This window comes from Triturus cristatus, chromosome 1_2 (assembly GCF_964204655.1).
Source record: "Triturus cristatus chromosome 1_2, aTriCri1.1, whole genome shotgun sequence".
Taxonomy (NCBI): Eukaryota; Metazoa; Chordata; class Amphibia; order Caudata; family Salamandridae; genus Triturus; species Triturus cristatus.
In genome coordinates this window covers 773894520-773920451 of record NC_140580.1, presented here as the reverse complement: position 1 = coordinate 773920451, position 25932 = coordinate 773894520, and the positions used below count along the sequence as shown (strand labels likewise).

General features: G+C 41.8%; 1 protein-coding gene across 1 annotated transcript in view; it reads right to left on the bottom strand.

Moving 5' to 3' along the window:
- Positions 1-25932, bottom strand: part of ANTXRL (ANTXR like) — a 333449-nt gene that overhangs the window by 54854 nt on the left and 252663 nt on the right. Inside the window, exons 10-16 of the mRNA XM_085608779.1 lie at positions 24863-24961; positions 20540-20609; positions 17133-17211; positions 7275-7370; positions 6367-6405; positions 2977-3075; positions 87-254 (exon numbers count right to left, since the gene is read on the bottom strand). Coding sequence (XP_085464905.1) covers positions 87-254; positions 2977-3075; positions 6367-6405; positions 7275-7370; positions 17133-17211; positions 20540-20609; positions 24863-24961 — 650 coding nt within the window. The remainder of the gene's footprint in view (positions 1-86; positions 255-2976; positions 3076-6366; positions 6406-7274; positions 7371-17132; positions 17212-20539; positions 20610-24862; positions 24962-25932) is intronic.

Below are 25932 nucleotides of genomic sequence, written 5' to 3'. Positions count from 1 at the left end.
CAAATCTTAATATGTAGGACTTCCTTATGTTAGACTGTAGCAAGCATACTGGTTAGATGATCAAATACCATGTAGAAAGAACATACCTTGATTGGACTGTACCACTTCCTTTCCGTGGGTCTGTTATTTCTGGGGTGTTTCTTTGGTTTTGGCTCCCACGGCTCATATTCTTGTTCAGGTAACTTGATCACAGCATTCTTTGGCTTTTCTAACTTTGCACCTTCTTCAGTCGAACCTTTATCGCCCCATCTCACCTGGTGGTTGAGAATATTAAAGATAAATCCCTGTTTCTTAAAACTGGTTGAATGATAATTTGATAGTAAATGTGAAATGTTCCCTTATATCCAGCTATCACTATGACATGCATGCCACTTTCATTACCTAACACATAAATGCTCAAATATGAGCATTTCACACATTCTGCACCTCTTTCTATGTTTTTGAAGTTTGACTTCCCAACACATTCAGGTCAGACATGCAAGGGCCTAGCTAATTTAGGTTAGTAATGGCATGTAAGGCCTAGAATAGCAATAGAGTGAGTGGATCCGCACCACTGGCTTCACCTAAGATAAAGATCAGCATCATCACCTCAAGCCAAGGTTGTCAGTGCTGTTACCAACGATGGAGGACCTGGCCAGCACTATTACATCTAGCTCAGAGTAGGCGTAGTACCATGACCTCCATCTGATAATGGGGTTAATATCATTAATTGAAGTTGGGGTGGGTTTAGAGTAATCAACTACCCTGTAGAAAATGTGAGTGGTGTATGAGATGACATGTTAGTGCCATCATTTCACCTAAAGACAGAGTCAGTGCCCTTATACATGCCTGAGGACAGCTCACTAAATAAACTCCACCAGAGGTCATGCTCATCTTCATTACAGATACCTAAGGAAAGAAGATCAGTGCTATTTCCTCCATCTACCGACGACCGGTGCAATTTCCTCCATCTACAGAAGACCGGTGCTATTTCCTCCATTTACAGAACACGGTGCTATTTCCTTCATCTACAGTAGACCGGTGCTATTTCCTTCATCTACAGAAGACTGGTGCTATTTCCTCTATGTACAAAAGACCGGTGTTATTTCCTCCATCTACAGAAGACCAGTGCTAGTGCTCCATTTACAGAAGACCGGTGCTATTTCCTTCATCTACAGTAGACCGGTGCTATTTCCTTCATCTACAGTAGACCGGTGCTATTTCCTTTACCTACAGAAGACTGGTGGTATTTCCTCTATCTACAAAAGACCGGTGTTATTTCCTCCATCTACAGAAGACCGGTGCTATTTCCTTTGTTTACAGAAGACCAGTGCTATTTCCTTCATCTACAGTAGACCGGTGCTATTTCCTTCATCTACAGAAGACGGGTGCTATTTCCTCTATCTACAGAAGATCAGTGTTATTTCCTTCATCTACAGAAGACCGGTGCTATTTCCTTCAGCTACAGAAGACCAGTGCTATTTCCTTAATCTACAGAAGACCTGTGCTAATTCCTCCATTTACTGAAGACCGGTGCTATTTCCTCCATCTACAGAAAGCTTCCTGAAGACAAACTCAATGTCACCGCCACTGCCTGACAACTGATCAGCTTTCATTATTTCTAGGGGGGCAAAGGCTCCGCCCTTTTACTCCTATTTTAGAACATGTTCTGCTTCATCAGATTTAAAAAAAGGGGAGGCCCAGTGTCAGCAAAATAGTCCAATACTACGATATATCGCAAGTTTCTCACATAGGGTCAGCAGCCACTGTAACCTCATGACTAAGTCAATGGAGATGGTGACGATAATCCAGTTCAGGACTGTTTACTGTTTAGGGGGGCAAACAAACACTACAAAGAATTCATTTCTTACTTACAACGTGTCTGCTCTAAACCTGACAGAGGGAGCCTTTGTGACCACACTCCCCACAAAGTGAATCTTTGCAGGGCTCGGCTTTGTTATGTGCTATCACTGCTTCATTTAATGGGACAACCTAGGCACTGCTGTAAACAAGCACAGGCTAAATCAATAGGTCATAAAATGATAACATAGTGCAATAAATATTTTTCTTATTTTCTAATGCAAGAACATGCCATAAATATGTTAGAGAAAACAAGTATATATGCTACAATGAAAAAAGGCATCCATATAATTGGAATAACATTGTTGAATAAAAAAAAAAATAACCATAACATATCATTTTAATACAAAAGTACTGGTGCATCCCAGCGGCAGGTGTACTTAGAACAGGTATAGAAAGCGTGTTTAGCTTTAATGCACGACACAGGAAAATATCATTATTATTGATACGAAAAGGTACGATTACCTGCAAAAAAATTTACTGAAAACCCAGTTTAAACAGGCAAAGATAGCTACAAAATGAATATTAAAAAGTATCGAATAAAAAGGAAAAAACATCAGCGAAGTAAAGGAGTGGCCCACCAGACCAGGCACAAAAGAACTTCTATTCAGACAGATATGCACCTGATGACGAAAAATACCAGCACTCACAGTGCACGGCACCCCATAGCTAATGGGGGATGACCCAATGCTCCAGGCTTATGCTGAATGACACCTGAACTGACTAGTGAATAAAGAGGGCAGACCCAAAGCCCATCTGTGGATATATGTACCTATGTCGTTTCTATTTATGATAGTTTTCATTATAAAAAAAGAAGGTAAACTGCTGAAGCAGATTCTAGACCAGACCTAATAAAAACCAGCACTTCCACCGAGCCCTTTCCATGGAGAGTCCTTCAGTATCGGTATCTGCAGTGTCCCCTTGAATGCACTGCATGATTGATGGCCAGCGCGCCCTCTGTGATACAGCAGGACACGCGCCTTCATTATCCCGCAGGGAAGGGAAGGCTGATGCTTGCTAAGCTTGGGAAAGAGCCCTGTATCTGCAGTTTGAATGCAGTGAGTAGCAGAAGGTCGTGAGTCCTCTGTACATGTATTTTAGTTCTGCCAACCAGTATGAATACGGTAATGTATCTACCTCCATCCTCTTAATACCACCGACCCCTCTTCCGCCGTAGTAAGACGCATCCACCGTGGGCCACTTTTTCTTGGGAAATCCATCCTCGTCATCGGATTCCTGGAAAAAAAGGAAACAAAGTCAGTAGTCTCGCGATTATTTTGACATGTCATGAACAACAGCTGTCTGTACGGGTGACCTTTCTGAGACACGTGTCCTGCGGATTGCTAGGATGCTGATGAGAGGAATGAAAAAGGCTCTTGTGCTCACAGCTGTGACTTTAAAATGGTACCCAGTCATGGCTCCGCAGGACCCATCTTCTGTCATAGACTTCTTCACTTCAAGCCGGGAGGGCACGAACCCTCCCCACCAGAGGCTGCCCAGAGAACAGAGGACAAGTGTGTCATGGAAAGGTTATGGAGTGGCTGGAAGTGAATTAAAATGATCGATGGAAAATAGTTTCCAAGTTGTCTGCATGAAATGAAGGCAATAAATGAGACAGGGCTTGTTTTTTTTCTCCTAACATTCTAAAAAGGTCATCCCCTTTGATGACAACAGGTTGAATCCCAGCACCAGTATTTAGTTCTCCATATGTAGATTATATTAGCAATAAAATGCTTGAGATGGGCACCTTAAAATATCAAAAGAAGAGCACAGGTATCATTAAAGTTAGCCCGCATTCTGTCTAGCAATGCATAACTCCATAAAGCCCTCTTAAAGAGTGATGGAAGTGAGTATGGACACTTTCTGCCTTCCAGGTGGGGAGGCCATGCCTTCTGCTTCCTGCCAAGAAAGCCTCCTCCAGTTCTGAAGACGGCTTCCTCCCGCCGGTCACACGGGTTGGTCCGCTGCGTGCTGGCAGCCACTGCTCAAAGTAGATCAACGTCAAGAAAGAAAGAAATACTGCGACGTTTCAAGATCTGACATGCACTTTTAGATTCTGCTGTATCCTTGATTTTACCTTCAACCTGCTAGCTCCCTTCTTTCTAGTCGCTCCTATGTCTAGCTAGTTAACTGATCACAGCAGTGCATACCACAACACATGAGTTAATGCCTTCCCAGTGCCACCTGCGTCTTACCTTCCTTTGCCTTGTCCTCAGCTCTTACTTTGAATATACGCAATGAGGCAGGATTCAGGGACAAACACAATATTTGAAATGTAAAATGCATATAAGAGGTTGCAGGAAGAAGTGGTAGCTCCTCCACTAAGGCGGAGGAGTGTCGCCCCACTGCTAATTTGAACAGTGTAAAAAATAAAAAGATAATAAAAAGTCGTATTATCATTTTAATTTTCTGGGTGGGATTGGAGCCAGGTCGGACCGGCGGGAGTGAGGAGTTGTTTTGCACTCCCAAAGTGCACATGATTGATTGACCGACCCTCTTCAGCCAGCCAAATAATCATGCACACTTAGTATGTTCTGCACGGGGCTGTGTTGCATAGCCCCGTGGAGAATATGCCCAGACTCCCAGGTACTGTGTGAATGGCCAAACAGGCTGCTCAGACCAATCACAACGCTGCTCCTGCAGGGCTGTGATTGACTGGGAAAGGCTGGGAGCCTGGGGTCTTCTGGCGTTGCAGGGGGAGGACAGAGAAGAAGGTGCGGCGGCAACTGTGAAGAAGTTAAGATAAAAAAATATATATTCCAATTCCCCGCACCATACTGATGCAGCCGTCACTGGTAGGAAATTCCTCTGCTTGAAGAGCAAGCAACAGATGCACAAAAAAGGTGCCATTGTTTGCTTCAGAGTACAACCAATGATGGTTTGCTATTGACATCAGGTACAGAGATTAAGTCACTCCAATCTGATTAATTAAAATGTCTGGGATAGCAATATTATGTTATCATCCAAATCCATAAGCACTCGCAGAATCCTGTCCCGCTCTAAGATCTCTACCCCTCTTTAATTTGTGTACCATCCATTTCTTCAGCACTGGTGTGCCACACATTTCTGGCTCACCCCATGATTACACATCTGCTCGACACACCTATGCAGTTTATCCATCCCTCATTTGCCGTCAATCCGTACTTCACTTGTCTTATGTGTATCCCATCTTCCCATATCAGCCATGTATCACTCCTTCGCATGTAATCTAAGAGATTTTTCTTTCCTTGCTCGCTGCACACTTCCACAATAAATCATACAGCTTCTCACCGTGACCATTCAGTTCCCTCCATTCCTTCCCCTGGTGGGTACCCCAAAGTCCTGTCCTCTTTTTTACTTCCCCCTCTATGGAAGATTGTCTTTCCTTCAGCTTGGGTATCAGAGGTCTGCCAAATGTATCCTTCACCTTGCGCTCTCTCTTCATCCCCCTCAAACTTACATCTCTTACTCTTGCAACCAGTGTGTATTTCTGCATGACCACTCCTTGCTTCTTGCCGAACCCGTCAAAGACAGAGCTCATGTACCTAAATCAAGTGCTCCCAAATTCACCTCTCAGACTCCCCTTTCTTTCTATTCATCCCACCTGCCCACAGTCTCAGTCCTTGATGTATGCCTTTGATTATGTAACTGTATGTCTTTGATGATGTAACTTTCATCTCAGCCTTCTACTATCCTGTGAAGAGCCAAAAGACTCATCTCCACTTTACCTACTTTTAAACCAAACACTTATCAATTCCCTAATGCTCAGGAAATTGGACTACGGTGACAGCCCTGTTTATTGATTTCCTCCCAACCCCTCAATGCCTTACAGTCCATCAACAAGTTCGCAAACTTTGCCAAACACATCCTATTTAACCTCTTCTTATCCATTGCCACTTCTTAGAAGCACCTGGCCAGTAGAATCCCTTCTTACCACCAATACTTCTAAAAGTCTCTTGACCTGCTCTCTAAGACTGCCATTGTCCCTTAAACAAACCTGCTCCATTGCCCCCTCATAAAAACTTGCCCAGATAAGTTCTCATACACCCCAAGGTGCCATTTCCTCCTTCATCTATCCACAATTCTTCCATATTTCACTTTTCTGGAATCCAATTGATATATATGCCACTTCTGGCTCCCTTACCCACCTGCCATATATCCATCCATCATAATCTGCCATTTATCCCTGCTTAAGTTGTGTGCTCTCCATTCCTTCCTCACCCACCTGCATACCAACCCTCCCTAATCTGTCCGCCATGCACATCTTATTTGCCCTTCAGCTGCCCCTCCAAGTTTGTATGTATTTGTCATCAGTCTTAAAATACCCATCCCTCCTTCATCCATTAGCCATCTGTAACCCCCAATTCACAGCCACTCTTCTGATGTATCACTGATAAGATGCAGGCCAGAGTAGCCACTGATTGAGGTTCACTTTTTACAGCACAAGGTGGCAAGAGTGAAAGATCTCTCCCACTACTTCTGGAATGCCTTCAATATGTTTTACTTACATTCCTGTTTAGAATAAGAAAGGATAAAGCAACGACTTACTGGCTCTGGAGGAGGAGGTGGTGGTGGCTCCTTGATGACCTGAAAGGTGAAGGACAACAATTAACACCTAAATACCTTTGTAATGCATAATGGGAAAGGGTAAACTCTAGTAGCTTTCCTCCAATTGGTAGCATTGTAAGTGAAAAGCAGTTTCCATTTTTTCTCTGATTAAAACGCCCTCTAGATACTGATGATAATTGGCAATCTGGATGCTGAATGCACTTCCCAAATCTGCTAAAGGTAAAATACTCAACTTCTACAGGAGTAACCAGCAGCATCGGCAGTAATATAAGATAAAATCCAGCCCTCTCTTTCAGTGCCAGTTGAAATTTCTTTTAAATGGTAAGTAAGGTGGCAAAGGCCTGCTTTGAAAAGTAATAAATGATCACATTATATTAGATTTTAAGAAATTGGAGAGTAGTTGTCCTTCTTAGATATGTATGACAATAGCAGATCAAATTAGGATAACAATATGGGCAGCACTGAGATTTGCACATCCCACAGTGGCAAGATTCAGAGCGGTGTCCTTAGACCGACTGAGAAAGTGCAAGTTGAGGAAGGCGCAAATAACCCATAGCACAATTTTGATATCAATCAGCAGATCACATTTAATATAAAGGTTTCCTTGTTTTCAATTTCCCCAGTTGTTTTTGTGACTGACTACATTTCTAAGACTGACATTAAATGAGTATATCGGTATACAATCAGTTTGCTAAATTTTTTCCAAAGGTAAGTGGTATTCTGAAATAGGAGGTACATGTTTCAATTGAAGAGGCTCTAATTTTCATAGTCATTCATTGAAATTCAATTCATGCTCAAGCAGAACACCAACTACACCGGTCTAAAGTGAACCACTGATTATGGGCTCATTACTTTTAAGTGCAATAAAAAATGTGGACAGAACTCACCACAGTGCAACAGAGAGGCCAGAACCACCAGAGGAGTGCCAAGGCCAGCAGGAGGAAAAGAATGAGGAGCACAATGAACAGGATAATCCCGGTGTTCTGTCGGAGAAAGTAAAATACAGAGTAATTCTTTACAGTGCCTTAGAATCTAGCAATTTTTCAACGTGCTACTAAGGGCTATACCGGCTGCTAAAGACCCTCTACTTGAGTTAGTGGCCCAAGCTACAGGCGGGAATCTAAAATGAGGGAAAGGCATTTAACGACTCATAAAAACAGAGACAGAAGAGGCTCTTAGAACATTCCACCTAACTGAGGTGGAATGTTCTACGCTAAACAAGAAGTAACAAAGAGACAAACATTGTAACGTTGCTGCAGAAGGTCTACGAAGAAATTAACTCTTTTGTCCACGTTCGACCTCTAGACATTTCACTCTTCTAAAAACAAGTACCAAATAGTTTTCAGTAGACCTCCAACATGAATGAGCACTCTGATGCAAGATGCTGATAACAAAGACCAAGCCAGCAAGCTCAGACAAACAAGCACTGTGTTAAAGCTAGAAGTAAATGAACTCCATTATCAAAAAAGCAAAATATAGTGTTGTGTACTGCTTAGAACTCAGCATGATTGATTTGAAAACAACACTTGTATGAAAGCCCTTTAAGAAGGCATGTCTAATGAAAAAGTCAGTCTTTGAAGAGTCCTCGCCTGAGACATATTCTTATCAGATAGCCCCTAACAATGTGACGGGTTGTGCTCAAAAGGAAAATCACAAGTCTGGGCATTCCCACTGGGCCCCATGCTTTATGGGCAACATTATGAAGCCTTAATCTCATGCCATGTCCTGAAAGAAAGGTTGATTTCTTTAGTGTCACAATTTAAATTCGTGCCTTACAGGAGGAACTGATTTCTTTAGGTCCCAGTCTGTTGCTCTCTCTTCTACAGAGACTGTGCATGGAATTGTCTTTTTCTAAGTACTTCCCCTTTGACAAGTGCCCCACAGGAACAGTCCATATATACTGCATCCTAAGCAGATGCTTGGCCTGCCAAGCACTAAGATTCCATTTCTATGGGTACCGAACAGATGCTACTTTGCAGGAACAGTTTTCAGTTATGGGTGAGGTGTACCAAGGATCAGGTCAGAAAGCAGTTACTCTGCAAATCCTTGTGAACGGCTGTGAATAGTTGGATGGCAGACCTCCATCCCTGCATGTGCAGTTAATGATAGCAGCCCTGCTACTAAAAGGGACAGCGGCTGCAATCTGAAAAACAAAAGTGGCTTGATGTGAAGGGACATCGGGGGAACCATGCAGGAGTCGTATGCAAAATGTGTCTCCTCCAAGCAGTACTCAAAGCTGTTGAAAGATGTCCCTCAAAGAAAGATCCTATTTTATGAATGAATACTACCCCATTTAAGGAGTTGGTATTTCAATACTTGTTTACAATTGCAGAAACACTGGCAAATCAATGACACATTCTGCTCTTAGAGACTCAGAATGGGCTTTGGGGGCAGCTGACCTTAGGGAGGTGTGCCCCCCGGGCAGTTTGTGACAATGGTGCAGCCCTGGTTACAATTGGGCTTCTTTGAGCTAAAGATGGGCTAGGCTATGTTGGGTTTTATGCTCATTATATATACAGCCATTTTATATGGCCACTCACCATTTTGGTAGGTGATATGGTGACCGTCAGTGTCAGTTTGAAGCATGATGTTGTATTCAGGGCAAAGCATGTGCCATGGGTGGACAATGACATTGCGGACACTTTGTCTCGTTCACAGTGGGAGAGGTTCCATGAGCTGGCCACAGAGGCAGACAGGGACAGGTCGCCGGTGCCATTGAGCATGTGGAGTATAGGAGAGGATGCTTCAGTTGATGGAATGGTCATTGGCTGTAACTACCAGACAATCATATGCACTGGCCTGGAAGGAGTTTCGAGTGGGGGGGCAAGGTGGAGGTCGGGGCAATGGAGTAGGGAGGAAGATGTAGAACAGTACATCCTGACACTGATTGGTAAAGGGTTGTCGAGGGTTACGATAGCAGAAAATCTGGCCGGAATTGCCTTCATGGGCAAGCTTTTATTGGGCTATACGTTTTCGGCCGGGGAGCTAGGAAAGAGCATGTTAGAGGGATGGGCAAGGGAAAGGAGTCGTTAGCCTCGGTTGAGGAGACCTTTATCAAGGCAGTTGCTAGGCAGAATGATGGTGGCACTGCCGGAGATATACAAGAAAAACGGGGAGTAGGTTGTTTGTTTTTTCAACTCTTATGTCATGAATGTTTTTCTGGGCTTTTAGAGTTTCGGAAATACTATGGAGGAAAGGGGTCCCGTGGTTGAAATGGGTAGACATGGGAGATGACAAAGGTGAGACTGAATTGAGCATTCCGCAATCTAAGACAGAGCAGAGAGCACTGGGCAAGAGAGTGCGGCTTCAAGTTTTCCCAGAGAAGGACGTGTGTCTGGTACAGTAGTGAGCGAAGTGGCAGGCGGTTAGTGGACCATCAAGTGGGGAGGTTGTCCATCAAAAATACAGGGCTCATCAGCTGCTTTGGGTAATGCAAAATGCATTGGAGTGCATTGGTGAACCCCCGGGGGATTTTAGACCTCATTTGTTTAGAATTGGTGTGGCCACAGTGGCAGCTCAGATGTGCTTGGGCTGGGGCAGGGATAGGATTATGAAGGTGGGGCGCTAGTCGTCAGAGTGCTTCCGGTGATATGTGTGCATGGAAATAGGTAGGGTTTACAAATAGCGTCAATTTGGTTCTTTGCAGGTGTGGGAGCGGGGCCAGAAGCAATTGAATTGTTGAGATCCATTGTAGACATTCATTTATTAAGTGGGTAGAAAGGCACAAACTCAAGAAGGGCAGAGGCGGTAACCTCGGGCTGTATGAGCAGCTTTTTGCAGTGAATTGCATGGGAAAGGTGGTATGAGATGGCGAGAACTTTTACAATGCTTGAATAAGCTACTGAGGAGGCACAGATGTCCTGATATTATTGTGCTGCATCTAAGTGAACATGATTTAGTGGTTTGTAAAAGCCTTGCCCTGCTAAAAGAAATGAAGAGGAACAAACTAGAGATTAGGAGGCAGTGGTCAGGGACATTTGTCATCTGGACAGAATTCATTCCGCAGCAACACCGGAGTGGGGCGGCCAAGCCAGCCGCCATTGATAAGGCCAGGTGAAAGATCAATAGGTATATCAGGGTGTTTGTAGGAAGGAAAGGTTTGGGCGAGTAGAACATCCAGAGCTGAGGTTCGATGCATCAGAGTTTTTCAGAGGGGATGGGGTACATTTGTCAAAGTACGGGACAGAGAATTATTTGATGAAGATAACAGATGCACTACATAGGGTTTGGAAGAAGAGCAGAGGGGGAGGAAGTTCATAAGGCGGGGTTCAGTAAAGAGGGGGTAGGCCTTTTCTGAGTGGTGGTGGGCAGTTTCAGTTGCCATAGTTATACATTAAGATGATGGTTGTTAACAATGGGGGGTTGGTAATAAAGTTAAATCTGGATGCAGCAAAGGAAAAGTTAAGAGTTAGGATACTTAGATAGCTAGATGCTAATAGATGTAGGTTAAAGTGTTTCTTGATGTAAAGGTTCACAGTTCAATGCCAGGGTAGGAGTTACACTTGCAAAATACGGATGTTAAGGGGAGCGGGAAATTTAGGGGTTGGGGACGGGGGAATTAGGTGTAGTATTGTATAGTGAGGTCTAGTTTTGTGAGGCTTAGGCCTAGCATTATTTGATGTGATGCGCACCTGTTTCAACTAAGGTGTTATTATGAATTGGATACTGAATAATAAAACTTTATATGAAAAAGACACCAACGTTTGGGAATTAATTCAAAACGTGATATGGAAATTAATTGAAAACAGGAGAGTGATTACGGATGCAATTGATTTGAATTGGAAAGTTCAATGTGAATGAGGAAATCGGGTTGCCCTCCTATCAACAAGACAATATTTCACTAAGGTTTGAGTTTTGTGGGCAGTCAGAACTTCAGGAGCTGGCATACATTAACTAACATTTTGGGATACCTGACCTGTGCCAACCAAGAAACACTACTGCTGTTGCTTTTTGGAAATTGTTTTTAATAAAGCAGCTTTTTTCACACAAGAAGCGAATATGTGGTCTGTACTGCCCTTTTGGCCTATACACTCATATGTTGAAAAGCTATTTGTGACTCAAAATGTTTCTTGAGTCCACTCAAAACCTGCCAATTTGCTTTACACAGACTTTGTGAAAACAAAAGCATATGATACCTTCCGAGCCTGATGTCTCAAGAGGGTGGTGGCAGCGCAATGCATTGTATTTTGCTGAGATCGGCTTCCTACCTGCAACCCTCCATGGAGTACAAGGGATTCTCCAGTTGCTTGAAGCATAATGCGACTGTTTCCAAAAATACGCAAACCTCCTGCCTCATTAATAATAATAGGTTGGAAATCGGCAGGTGCCTCACTGCAAATATGTGCTATGATGGAGTCTACAAGGTATATCAGTCTTTTGGCGTACCATTTGCTTTTGCAATGGCCCTGTTATTCACATCCTGACCCTTAGTCATACTGCCACACTGAATTTATCAATGGGGAGAGCATGCAGTGGTCCACAGGGCCACTCTCCTCTTCTTCTGATGTCTCCATTCTGCACTGGAACAGTGTAAACTGTAAAATACTGACAGCCTACAGGTTTTGAGTGGGGAGTACATCTGCAGCTACTAAAAATTCCATGCCTTGTAACATTGTGAATTGCAATGGAGAAAGAATGCCTCTTTTACCACCCCATCACCCTGACACTAGCAGCTTTTCGCAATGTTTGCACTGCACCCACAATGCAGATTTGTGCAGGACTTCACATTTCCAAAGAAGGCCAAGTCTTTTGTACATCAGCGCCGTGGCACAATATATCGTCCTGATGATAGCCAATTTCAAAGACTGTCCATTTGAAGGGCCATGGGCAGTCTATATTGATGACACTGCAATCCAGTGCAATGATATACCTTACGATTGTTATTCTATGGAATCTCTTTCTAATGTCATTTATTTCAAAACGAGTACGTTTCTAAGGAGACCCATTCTAAGCCTTCCTGTAAAAAAGTACATTTTCTCCTTTCCCTTTCTCTTTCTGATGCAATGCACTTAAAGGGTCATTTTCTTGATGAACCATTTTGATGTGATGCCACACAGGGTGAGTTTATGTTGATGGTGCCTGTCTCTGTCATTTCTCCTGACAGCAAATCCGATAGCATTTAACATACCTTCCCAGAACAAACAATTTCTCAATATCCTCTAATTTGACACTTATGAAACATTAAGACACCAAAACAAAATAGGTTTTATAGAAGGATAGGAATAACATAACAAAACATAAAGAGGTGGTTCACAGATGTGGCCCCGAAAGGCCACACTGCAAAGTAGAAAAGGGAAAAGTAAACTTACTGAGAGCGAAAGCCAAGTAGAAGGCAGATTCTCAGAAAGAAAAGGAAGTGTAGAGAAAGGAGACAGAGGAAGTCTGTAAAATGATAAAGAAACAGTTTAATGCAGGAAATGCCTTCGCACAGCAGCCAGTCAATCTCTTCCACTTTTCTTCAATGGCAGATGACAGTTGACAGTTTCCATTAACAGTACATAGCTTGCAACTTACACCTCTTTGTATAACTTGCAGTTCAATCAACGTCCAGGGAATTGATTTGTTTCTTTAAAAAACAACAATATTATACACCTCGAGGCCGACCTCTGAAAACCAGACACTGTCAAACCACAGCTAGTGTTTTATTTTAGTTACAACGATTTAAGTGTAAGTAAAAAACGCATTCCAGACTTTGATGAGAACGAATCTCTGTATTTTTATAAAGGTGTTTTAAAGGATGTCTCCTGGTCACAAGAAAATCACCACCCTGCAAATACAAGAAACTGAGCCATATTAGCATGTGTTCTTAGCTTTAAAGTGACTAGAAGCAAAGCTAAGACACCCTTTCTGGGAAAGGTGTGGAGCCAGATAAGGGATAAGAAAACTAGACATTGCCAGTAAATATGGAACGGTGAGAATGAAAGAAGAATGGGAACACTAGCCATATGCTTTTAAAAAAGAGGGTGTGACTAGACTCAAACAACTCGCATTGACTTTTTTACACTACCCTACACGTCCGATATCCTTCTATCATTCTTGCTGGTTCTTTTTCATCCCTTCCTTTGTCACTGTTTTCCTAATTGTTTTCCTCCTTTCTCCCTTTTCAGCCTCTCTTGTCATGGGTTAAAGTCAGATGCTGAAAAATAAATCAAATTCCCCAAAAATGAGTGCCAGTGCCTGCCACCGGCAACCACTGGCACAAATTAAGCACTATATTAAGTGTGAATACTCTTCTTAACCACATTTGATGGGCTTGTGGGCTAAGACGCCCGGCACTTGAGGGGGTGCAATCTTTCTTAGGCACTACTAGAACTTACCATCTAAACTGACTGAAATGGGTAAACTTGGCAATTTTGACAATTCTATTCCTAGGCATAGCTTGAATAAAAGTGAGATATACATGTCAGGAATTGCATGTCACGATGCCAGGCTTACATACCTCATGAAGAGCCACACCTTCTAAGCACCACAGTGCGCAGTGATGGACACTGGTTATTTGACTGTGGGCAGACAACTCTCTCTAACAAGCGAATGTTTAAACCAATCTGAATTTGCTGAAGGGCTTTCTTGGAATTTGTTCAAACATTTTCTATAATGTGATGAGAGCCACCCTTTAAACTATCCCTTTGCAGCTGACTACCATGATGCAATCAATCCACAATCATTCGAACCAAAGGCTTCGAGAAACGAAAACCACTGTTGTGCGTATTGTTCGTTGATGGAAAACGTCTGTTGTAAACAACCACAGCTCATCAGGACCAATGTGAAACAACTAGTCCTGACACATTCACATTTCTTTGTACCAGGGACAGTGAACAAAGCTAACCTTCTGGAAATGGAAAGAACAAACATGTCTAAGGCATACAGAGCTCAATTAACAGATAATGTTCGATGATTACTGTAAATTAATCCACACAGTCAATGTGTCTCCTATATTATTCCCATAAACCAAAACACAAACTAAAGCAATCACTACCTGGACAATTTTTCAGCTACAAACATGTGTAACATGTAAGAGACCAGGCCAGTTACCCACTCTCTCCCTCTCTCTACACTTTGTACATGAAACCTCTTCGGAGAAAACAAATGAATCATTAAAACATTTTCCTGTTAGTGCATTGGATCTTGATATTAACATTACTACAAGCACCAACAATGTCTCTACATACACCTTTGACCTTGTCAAAGCATTTGCGAGCATTGAGACTATCGCCTTGTATTGTGACGTATAGGGAGGTGACGAAATATACCCCGGAAAATTCAAATATCGTTATCTGGACCTTATAATTTGACGATGATCGGAGTTTGCACCTCTGCATATCTCTGACATATATTTCCCGTCAATTCTGAAACAATATTTTCCACTGTCCTGGACTTATGAAGAAGTGGCAGCATTTCACCCTATCACTGATAGGGAAGGGCAATGTTGTCAAAATTACTGAACCGAAGACATTTAGAACGTTAACTCCGTGATTTCTTCCTTTATTTGGGGCCCTAGGAAACCTAGGCTATGGAATTGTTTCTTGCAGTCCACCCTTCTTGCTGGTGGTAGACCATTCCCTGACTTCTCTTTCTATTCCTGGGATGCCATGTAATACCAGCGTCAGATGCAAACACCAGGACAAAACGATCTTCAACATCTTGTTTGAACATGTCTTGTTTAAATTCAGATTCATCTGAGGTACTTTAAACAAGATGAATGAAAAATGTTATCAGGGTATGCACAGGTACCCTGTGACTCTTGGATTGCCAAGTCTATATGACGATTTGGTGGATTGCGGAAATTCTGGACGTAATGTCTTGGGCCATTGTAAGGCTAGTGCTTGATATAATGTCAAGTTAAAGCAACTAATTCAAAAGGACAACCTTGGTGCAATTACAAACAAATTAAGGGACTCTAAGTCAGGCTTTTTTAAACACCTCTAAATAATTGATTAACTCACACAAGAACTACATTCTGAGGCCCTTGCTCACCTTTATGTTCCCTTATTAATAGGAGACAAAATACTACACATTTTTTAAATGTATCACAGAATTTGGCAGTCTAATCAATTACCTTCAGGCACTGGTCTCTCTTTTGCTGAGCAACAGTATTATACACAATGATGCAACTCAACATCAACATCTACGTTTACTTCATATGGTCCCTTCCCAAGTCAAATATCAACTCCTACATTATGAATCTCTTTTTGAATACATTTACTTCCACCTCATGGACTGCTCCTTGTTCTACCAGAGAGGGGAAAATGTTCAAGGTTCAGACATTTCAATGCACTGTGACTACTTATGAACATACCCACCCTGGGGATGAGGTCTACTGGGTACGTTTCCAAATCAAACTGGTCTCGCTTATTGGTGGGTAAGTGAATCTGACCATACAAACTACTTGGCTTTGATAGAGCAAGATCTAATTTTTACCAGAGTGATCAGCGTAGGACACTGCATCAGTGGCCACCAACCTTCACTCTGGAAATAGTAGACAAGAGCTGTATGAATGGAATGTTCCATTAGCAAACTGCTGATGCACAAGGGGGAACTAACAGCAATACAATGATATGGAATACTTTCGCATTCAGATGTGATGGTATAGGTAAGCAACTATTTCCACTTAGAGGACGTTTTGTGTAGACTTGTCAATTCAGATTTCTTTCAGTGTCTATACATGAAACTGGTTATTAATTGAACACATTTCCATCTAGCTTACTTAAAACGAACTATTATTACCAGGCTTAAATATATCAAAAACAAATACATGCAGTACCACTTTTAAATTCTAGGCACTATTTATCTATCTCAATGAACTAGACAAATAATAATGCATCTCATCCATACACATCCCTTGCAGAAAATCTAAAAACACGTCATACAACTTATAAGGTCTTCCTTCTAGTTCCAAAAACAGCACTGATTAATATTCATTAGTGAGGACATAATCCGAAAAAGATGGAAAGTACAGGGTGTGCAAGCCACAAACTGTCAACATTTCCTTCTTCACAAGATCTAGAAATGCATGCCTCTTGTTATCACGTGATTATGCATGCTCTCTTCTTGTCCAAGCCGGTGCATCCATCTGAGATGTAGAGAGCTCCATTGGCTTCCTGTAGCACAAATTTGACTTTCAAGCTCCACTGCTTCATTATAAAATCCTACACTATGGCGACCGGATATGCCTAGCTAAATGGGGGCTGTGTGTCACAATACTGACTACAAAATTATTGACTCACACAAATATCTATTCCGCAATATCGACCACCACTAAATTGTCAAAGTAAGTATATATTGAGAAGTATACTATGCAGGCTTCACATCTACTTACCTTGACAGTATAGTGAAAGTTAATATTTTGGAGCTGAGATTGTTACCAGTTGATATCAAGATATCAATATTTGGACTCCCCAACCTAGAAGAGTCTATGAAACGAATATACGCAACACACTGCTAAGAACGTATGAAACCAGGTATAATATACTCTGAAAAAGAAGAGAAAGCCTGAGTTTTCTCTAACACAGGACACTAGTGTGCCCTCAACTACTCATCCTACACCAAGAGTGCAGATTCACCATGCCTAATTTGCTGTGTAGTGTTAATGGCAATTCCCAGCATGTGTAGAGTTTTGGGGTAAAGGCCAAGTTAGTCTCTATGAAATGAAGTGCCTGTAAAGAACAAACTGAACTGGCAATGTGTGTGTCATGTCAGCAATGACGTGAGAATCATTTAGTGAACATCATACTCTGCAACATACTCACACAGTGCGTGCTTGTAATACTGACGGAGCTGGAGATGAAGGTAAGTCCTTGGTTCATGCTGACTTGTAAGAACACCACCCTAAAATACAAAGTAACAAGGGTTTCGTTTTGGACCCCGTAAAATAAGTGACTAGCATAGGGGTAAATATACGGAATAACGTGTATTCAGACACAGCCATATAGTTAGTGGGAGGATAATGGGCAAAAACATAACATTTCAAGGAATTGAAAAAAAGAAGGGAAGAAAGACAGTGAAACAAGTGTGAGGTGTCTTGAGAAGGAAATGAGTATGTGTGAGTACGACTCTTAGGTCCAGGTAGTTAGACGTGTGAGGGAGAATCCTAAATCCAGCGAGGGAGACGTGTGTGAGGTACACATTTTCATTCGGCGAGAAAGGCATGTTTGAAGCATACCCTTTTGTACAGTGTAAATGATAAACTTCTGCCCAGAGAAGAGGACGTGCGTTGCACGGTCTTATGTGAAGTGTGCAAATTTGTGCTAGGTGGGAGTTTGGTGCAGCCTTTTGTCGACAGAAGATAGATGAGCCTGAGCTATAGGCCTAGAGGGTTATATATCTATGTGCTACTATCCTGTGCCACATGATGGGAGAGGTGTCTGAGGTAGTCGTAGGACCAGAGTCTGAAACAGGAGGGTAAGCCTTAGGCCCAGAGATGGAAAAAATGCAGAGCCTTTGGTAGAGAGAAAGTAACAGAGAGGGAACGAGAAAGGGAGGGAGAGAGAGAGAGAGAGAGAGAGAGAGAGAGAGAGAGAGAGAGAGAGAGAGATTTGAGGCAGAACTCTATATTTAGTGAGTTTCACATATGAAAGTAGAAACTTTAAGTGCAGGGTAACAGACCTGTGAGAGGTGTTTGTTTAGAGATATGGAAGTGAGTGTGGGAGACTTTTGTTATGGATTTTGAGATATGTTTTAGGCACAGCCTTATACCCAGAGAGGGAGATTTGTGCAAAGCAAATCTGTATGTCAAGAGAGTTAGTTAAAACCAATTGGAGACAATAAAACACCACTGAAGTGAACTTTTTCTTTTTCAGTGGAAATTGGAAAGCACTAGATTTTCCTGCAGTTTTACTGGTTTGGTTCCCTCTGGTAGAAAGGAGTAGATGTGAAGCCTCTACCTCTAAGCACTTATCTGTGGTGAATGCTCTCACCATGACCCTCTTGGTACTTGGTAAGCAACTTAGTATGCCATTTTAACAATCTATAAGGTCTCTAGGTACCAATTGTTGATTGCACAATTGCACAGCTGGCCTATGAGCAAGGTATCAATCAGTCCAGGACAAGAGGCACCATCATGAAGTCATCCGCTCCCAGTCCAAGGAGGAAAAAGCTTTGCTTTCTGAAAGTTCTGATATCAGGATTGTAACTAATTGTAACTAATCTGATATCAAGACTGGGGCAATAAAACATCACTGCATAGCGATAGCTCTATATCGAATGTCCTCACATAAAGTGCTGTACCTAACACTCTTAATCTTAGACTTAGATGGGGATGGTCTGAAAACTGTTCCTATAGATTCTGCATCCCCTCAAACAGAAGGGCAAGGACCACACCATGAACATCTTGAACAACCAATACCAGGTCCAAAGGAAGTCCATGTGGAGATTTTGCTGAAACTGAGGTGGGTATAGTGCATATGTATAGTGCATAAATCAGGAAATGTATGAGTTTAAGTATACATTGCAGACAGCACAGTTTAGAAAACATTACGAGCCAGCCACTGCTCTGTGTTTCCAAGTATGTGCTGCACACAGTAAGCTTTGAGCAGAAATGTGTAGATGGACCTGTTCTGAGCCTGCACAGTGAAGTACAAAATGTTTGTGATACGGCTACAGGATAATCAACTTCAATTCTCATTGCTATCACCACCATGTCATCATGAAGCTTGGAACCTATGATGCCAAAAGAAGCCCTAACGCTTGACGAAATCATAGCGAGCTGTGCTTGTTCTTTTCCCAAAGATGGAGAGTACGCCAGTGAATATTCCTTAGAATACCAAAATATATTTCTTTGGGCAACTCACACACATGCCTGCAAGGATGATCATAGTCCGGGAATATTATCAAATAAACAAAGGCCCTCATGCATGGTAAAAATCTATTCTTATACTGGATTTCAAATAAACACATCATTCTACAGGAATGGCCAAACAATGTAAAATAAACTTTATCCATTGTGTGAACTGCACATCAAACAAACCAATACATCCTGCAGATCATGAAATGTCTTTACTACCTCATCAGCACAGTAACGCGAGCAGTCTGATTACCAATTCTTTAGCAAACATCTCCCTGATGACCACGTACAGCAGGAATATGCCCAGGTCAGGAAGTACTACTATGTTTATCAACCCAGTACTTTCTTGGTATCTTGAAACAAATAACAGGGCTGTGTGGCGATGATTAGCAATAACAGAGCACCGACCATCCTATAATATATATATCTCATGTCCCAAGTAGAAAATCTTCATTCACTTGATCTTTTTCATTTGTCTGAAGAATATGCAGCAGGAAGGTGTGCTAATTACTACCATTAACTATTTATCTACTGCAATAAAATCTTAATGAGGTGCAAACATATCCCCCTCCTTGAGCATTCTAGACACTGGGTGGGACTGGGCTGCTCGAAATGAGGAGTTTGAGTGCATGGAAATGAGACAGACAAGGAGCTGAGGGAAATAATGAAAGGTGTCTTGGAAGAGCAACCGAAAGCACTATAAAAACACCATCTCCTTCATTTTTTACAGAGCAAAAAAGAGTAACCACTGATAACCACTGATTTTCTCATTTTTTTGAAAACATTGAAAAACACTGAACCCCACCAGAATTTACAACAAATAGAAAATAAAAAAAGCAAAGCCTATCCCTCAAAACAATCGTATGGTTGAGAGAATCTTATGTGTGCAGAGTAATGTATGGTGTAGAGCTGTATACCTGGCTATATGTTTAAAGAGTGAGGCTGAGCATTATGTCTTGAGATTAAGAGTTGTTTAAAACAAATTCTTATGTCTGCACAGTAGAAAAGGAGTGCCACAGCACTATTTCCAGAGAGTAAGATGAGTGTGGAACGAACATGTATGTCTAGAGTATTGCCTTCATGGCAGAGAGAGAGAGATAGAGAGAGAGAGAGAGAGAGAGAGAGAGAGAGAGAGAGAGAAGGAGGGGGACATGTGTGCACAATAGAGTAGTCCTTTCAGAAAGAGAGAAGCTGATAAAACAGAAAGAATGAGAGGGGGATGAGACAGGATCAAACTGAAAGTCAAATACTGAGGAGCATGAAACGTGCACAGAGATCTTGGGAATAGAAAAGGAAGGAAGACAGGGTACTGCATAGAACATGGAGGCCAGTGGAAGAACATGTGAGACTTCAGCAGTTAGGAGAATTACTTACTGGTCAACCTCCTCCAGGACTGGAGCAGGACAAAGCATATAAGTGTCTTGTACAACTGATGGTTTTTCATCTAAAATAAATTTGCCAAAAGCAATTAAAAATGGTTCAAAATGCACACAATTCAATTATAGATACAACACTGAGGACGATAGCAAACTCCAGAGCTAGGATTCAGCATACTGGCAGTAGATGCAAAAAGGACAGTGATAATATGACTGACCTGTGAAGACATATTCGGGGAACAAAAATTAATTTTATTTTAAATGAATCTGTGGACTGAGACACAATGTCACCAGATTACCTACCGTCACTCTGAGTAGCTAAGCTTTTCATATGACATGAAAGGGTTGATTAGTTTCAGAACCACATATCCACACCTGAATCATTCAAACACACCTGGAACATAGCTCAACCACTGGAAAGCCAGTAGAGATAATGTAGTTGTAAGTAATGCATTGAATATTGGCCTTTGGAAATAAACAAATCTAAATGCCCAAAAATGGTACTACAATATATGGCGTGCTGTTCATAACACCGTAAAGCATCCCTCATTGTAGTGATGAGGGTCATAAAGTGGAGTTATCGTGCATGTAACACAAAAGGGATTTTTATCACTACTTGAGAGTGTTGAATCACTTTGGGTATTTACTGTATGAGGTGTAAAGTAGTGGCCGTGTAGCAAAGGGAGATACATTGTGTGTTACAGGCTGAGCGTTTATGTTGTAACAATTGATACGTAGTTGCACATTAGTTGTATGTGTTCTATAGGTGATATTTTGTTGCACTAACGATGAGTGGTATAGTGAGCTAATATCGTAGTTTGTAGTGGTTACTTTTGTATTAAACACAGTATCAACCATGTCTTATCATCCTGATATGGTGTGCTAGTGTCATTGCACTAGTTGTGTAATATTTGAGTTATGGTTGACCGACAGGGTAGTGTTTTCATTGTATCATTTGTCTTATATATTGTGCTGTCACTGTGTCGATTTCAGTTATGGTGTGATGTCATCCTGCTATTGTTACTGTGTGTGGTGTTGTTAGGGTGCTATGAAAATGTATTAAACACAGACTTTGAGACCAGATTTGTCTGGACCATGGCGCATTTACTGCCATCACATTCTAGGAATCTTTGGCAGAGAGCACTGACTCTGCCTCTTTGTAAGATAACTGCTGTTAAGGATTTTGACTTTATCGTAATATTCCCGCTGGGTCCGTCTAGGGTTTATCAAATCAAGATTAGTTAATAAGGCTGGAAGAGCACCAGGAATGAGCCAGTGGCCCTGGAATGTGCATCACTGATCCTTAATGCACTGAACATATTTCTTTGACGGAAATTATAAAATCTGCTTTCATTTTAGATTTTCAGTCCGAATGCTGCTCCTGCCACATCCCGGTTAAAGGTTACATAAAAGAACGTCAAGTGACCTTAAAGTTTAAAAGATGCATGCCTCCCACAATGGGACATGCATCACTAACACATACTCAAGAGCTACTGACCACACTGTTGCATTTGGTTGAACGTTGCAGGACGCCAATTTCCTGCTCTACAGTCCCCTCTATTTAGGATAAGTCACAACAAGCAGTAAATAGTCTGCATACCACCAAGAGGCCGTGGAAATGAACACTTCATTATATTAAAAAAAACCACACACAACATAACAAACAAATCGTAAGCTGCACTAGTGTGGATTTGAAGTCTGCTGAAGGATCCTTGGAGGTCAACGAGTACAATCACTGCAGTGACAATGCTGGATTCCAATGAATACTGGCGGTCTATTATGGATCAATAGCGTTCAACAGAATCAGACAGTGCAGTGACAATGCAGGATTCCAATGAACACCAGTGAACTGTTATGGATCAGTAACATTCAACAGAATCAGTCATAGCAGTGACAGTGCAGGATTCCAAAGAATACTGGAAGACTGCTATGGATCAGTAGTGTTCAACAGATAATGTCAGTCAGTGACAAAACAGGATTCCAATGAATACTGGCGGACTGTTATGGATCAGTAACGTTCAACAGAATCAGTCATAGCAGTGACAATGCAGGATTCCAATGAATACTGGCAGACTGTTATGGATCAGTAGCGTTCAACAAAATCAGTCATAGCAGTGACAATGCAGTATTCCAATGAATACTGGAGGACTGTTATGGATCAGTAGCGTTCAACAAAATCAGTCATAGCAGTGACAATGCAGTATTCCAATGAATACTGGAGGACTGTTATGGATCAGTAGCGTTCAACAAAATCAGACAGTGCAGTACCAATGCAGGATTCCATTGAACACAGGTGAAATGTTATGGATCAGTAACGTTCAACAAAAACAGTCATAGCAGTGACAATGCAGGATTCCAAAGAATACTGGAAGACTGTTATGGATCAGTAGTGTTCAACAGATAATGTCAGTCAGTGACAAAACAGGATTCCAATGAATACTGGCGGACTGTTATGGATCAGTAGCGTTCAACAGAATCAGTCATTGCAGTGGCAATGCAGTATTCCAATGAATACTGTAGAACTGTTATGGATCAGTAGCATTCAACAGATACAGTCAGTGCAGTGCAGTGTCAATGCAGAATTCAAATGAATACTGGCAGACTGTTATTGATCAGTAGCGCTCAACAGAATCAGGCAGTGCAGTGGCAATGCAGTGTTCTGATGAATACTGGAGGACTGTTATGGATCAGTAGTGTTTAACAGATGCATTCAGTGCAGTGACAATGGAGGATTTCAATGAACACCGGTTAACTGTTATGGATCATTAAGGTTCAACAGAATCAGTCATAGCAGTGACAATGCAGGATTCCAATGAATACTGGAAGACTGTTATGGATCAAAGGTATTCAACAGATACTGTCAGTGCCGTGACAATGCAGGATTCCTATGAATATTGCAGGACTGTTATGGATCAGTAGCGTTCAACAGAATCAGACAGTGCAGTAACAATGCAGGATTCCAATGAACACCGGTGAACTGTCATGGATCAGTAATGTTCAACAGAATCAGTCATAGCAGTGACAATGCAGGATTCCAAAGAATACTGGAAGACAGTTATGGATCAGTAGTGTTCAACAGATACTGTCAGTGCAGTGACAATGCAGGATTCCAAAGAATACAGGAAGACTGTTATTAATCAGCAGTGTTCAACAGAATCAGTCATAGCAGTGACAATGCAGATTCCAATGAATAGTGGCGGACTGTTGTGGATCAGTAGCTTCAACAGAATCAGACACTGCAGTAACCATGCAGGATTCCAATGAAAACCGGTGAACTGTTATGGATCAGTAACGTTCAACAGAATCAGTCATAGCAGTGACATGCAGGATTCCAAAGAATACTGGAAGACTATTATCGATCAGTAACTTCAACAGAATCAGACAGTGCAGTAACAATGCAGGATTCCAATCAAAACCGGTGAACTGTTATGGATCAGTAACGTTCAACAGAATCAGTCATAGCAGTGACAATGCAGGATCCCAATGAATACTGGCGGACTGTTATTGATCAGTAGCATTTAACAGAATCAGTCATAGCATTGACAATGCAGGATTTCAATGAATACTGGTGGACTGTTATGGATCAGTAGCGTTCAACAGATACAGTCAGTGCAGTGACAATGCAAATTCCAATGAATACTGGTGGACTTTTATGGATCAGTAGAGTTCAACAATTACAGTCAGTGCAATGACAATGCGGGCTTCATATGAATACTGAAGGACTGTTATGGATCAGTAGCGTTCAACGGATACTGACAGTGCAGTAACAATGCAGGATTCCAATGAATACTGGCGGACTGTTATGGATCAGTAGCGTTCAACAGAATCAGACAGTGCAGTGACAATGCAGGATTCCAATGAACACCAGTGAACTGTTATGGATCAGTAACATTCAACAGAATCAGCCATAGCAGTGACAATGCAGGATTCCAAAGAATACTGGAAGACTGTTATGGATCAGTAGTGTTTAACAGATACTGACAGAGCAGTAACAATGTAAGGATTCCAATAAACACAGGTGAACTGTTATGGATCAGTAACATTCAACAGAATCAGTCATAGCAGTGACAATGCAGGATCCCAATGCATACTGGAGGATTTTTCTGGATCAGTAGAGCTCAACAGAATCAGACTGTGCAGTGACAATGCAGGATTCCAGTGAATACTGGAGGACATTTATGGATCAGTAGTGTTCAACAGATATAGTCAGTGCAGTTAAAATGCAGGATTCCAATGAATACAGGAAGACTGCTATGGATCAGTAGCGTTCAACAGATACAGTCAGTGCCGTGACAAATGTAGGATTCCATTGAATACTCACTGATTGTTATGGAGTCATTGATCTTGAAGCTGCAGAGGACCTGGTCAATATTTCTTGCATGATAGAATCCATTGCCTTTCACAACTACCTGGAAGGTTTCTGTGCAGAGAGAATAAGGAATCAGTGAGTAATAAAGCAACAACATTACAAAGTTGATGTTTTGTGTTTACAGTGAAGGTTGCTTTTCTGGGACGGTTAAGATCAGGAAGCGCCACATATAATGAACAGCCAGAATCTCAAGTGGAATTTGCATTATGTGGCACATTTTACTTGTGTTTTGCTCCATGTGCAGTTATATAAGAGCCAACATTCAGCTCCATGGAACAGAGAGAAAGACCATTTTGTCAATCAATGGCTGTTTTTTTATAAGTGACTAAGGAGTGCAGAGGGAGCTTGTGTCTGGTTTTCAGTACGTTTCTCCATTACCAAAGTGACTGCAACCATTTGCAAAGTCTCTTCTGTAATATCCATGGCATAGGTGCACATTTTCCACCGCACGTCATGGGGTTGTTCCCTCAGTTACATGGGGCATGGTCGTATGAAAATAGAGGAACACTTTTGCCCGAGTTCCTCTACCTTTTTCTGAAGGGGGTAAAGCAAAAGAGGTTGTTTGTGGGGCGGGGGGGTCAAACTTTACATCTTCTAAAGACTCTTGTAAATTAGCCCTCCGCCAGAGGTTTCCATATGGGAGAGATCAAAGAGAGAGACCCAGTGAACCTCTTTGAATGCTTGTGAGAAGCCACCTCAACCTCTGACTCCTGCCAATCGGCATGCTGTGTCTGCCTGCAGTGAAACACGGAATGGCATTTCAAGAACTGTCAGTCTGTGTTTCACTGCAGCACACTCTCCAGTACTGACGCAAACGCTGAGTCTGGAAGACAATACATTTTGTCTACCCGAGGCACACTCAATGAGAATGTGCACCAGTGAAGACCTGGATGCGTCTGATCTGTAAATAATGCAGTTATACTTAATAGACAAATAGTCCAGTGGGAGAAGTGTGCACTTCTAAAGTTTGACATCCCTCCATAACCAGTATCACAACAACAGCTTGCCTTTGATTCTCTATG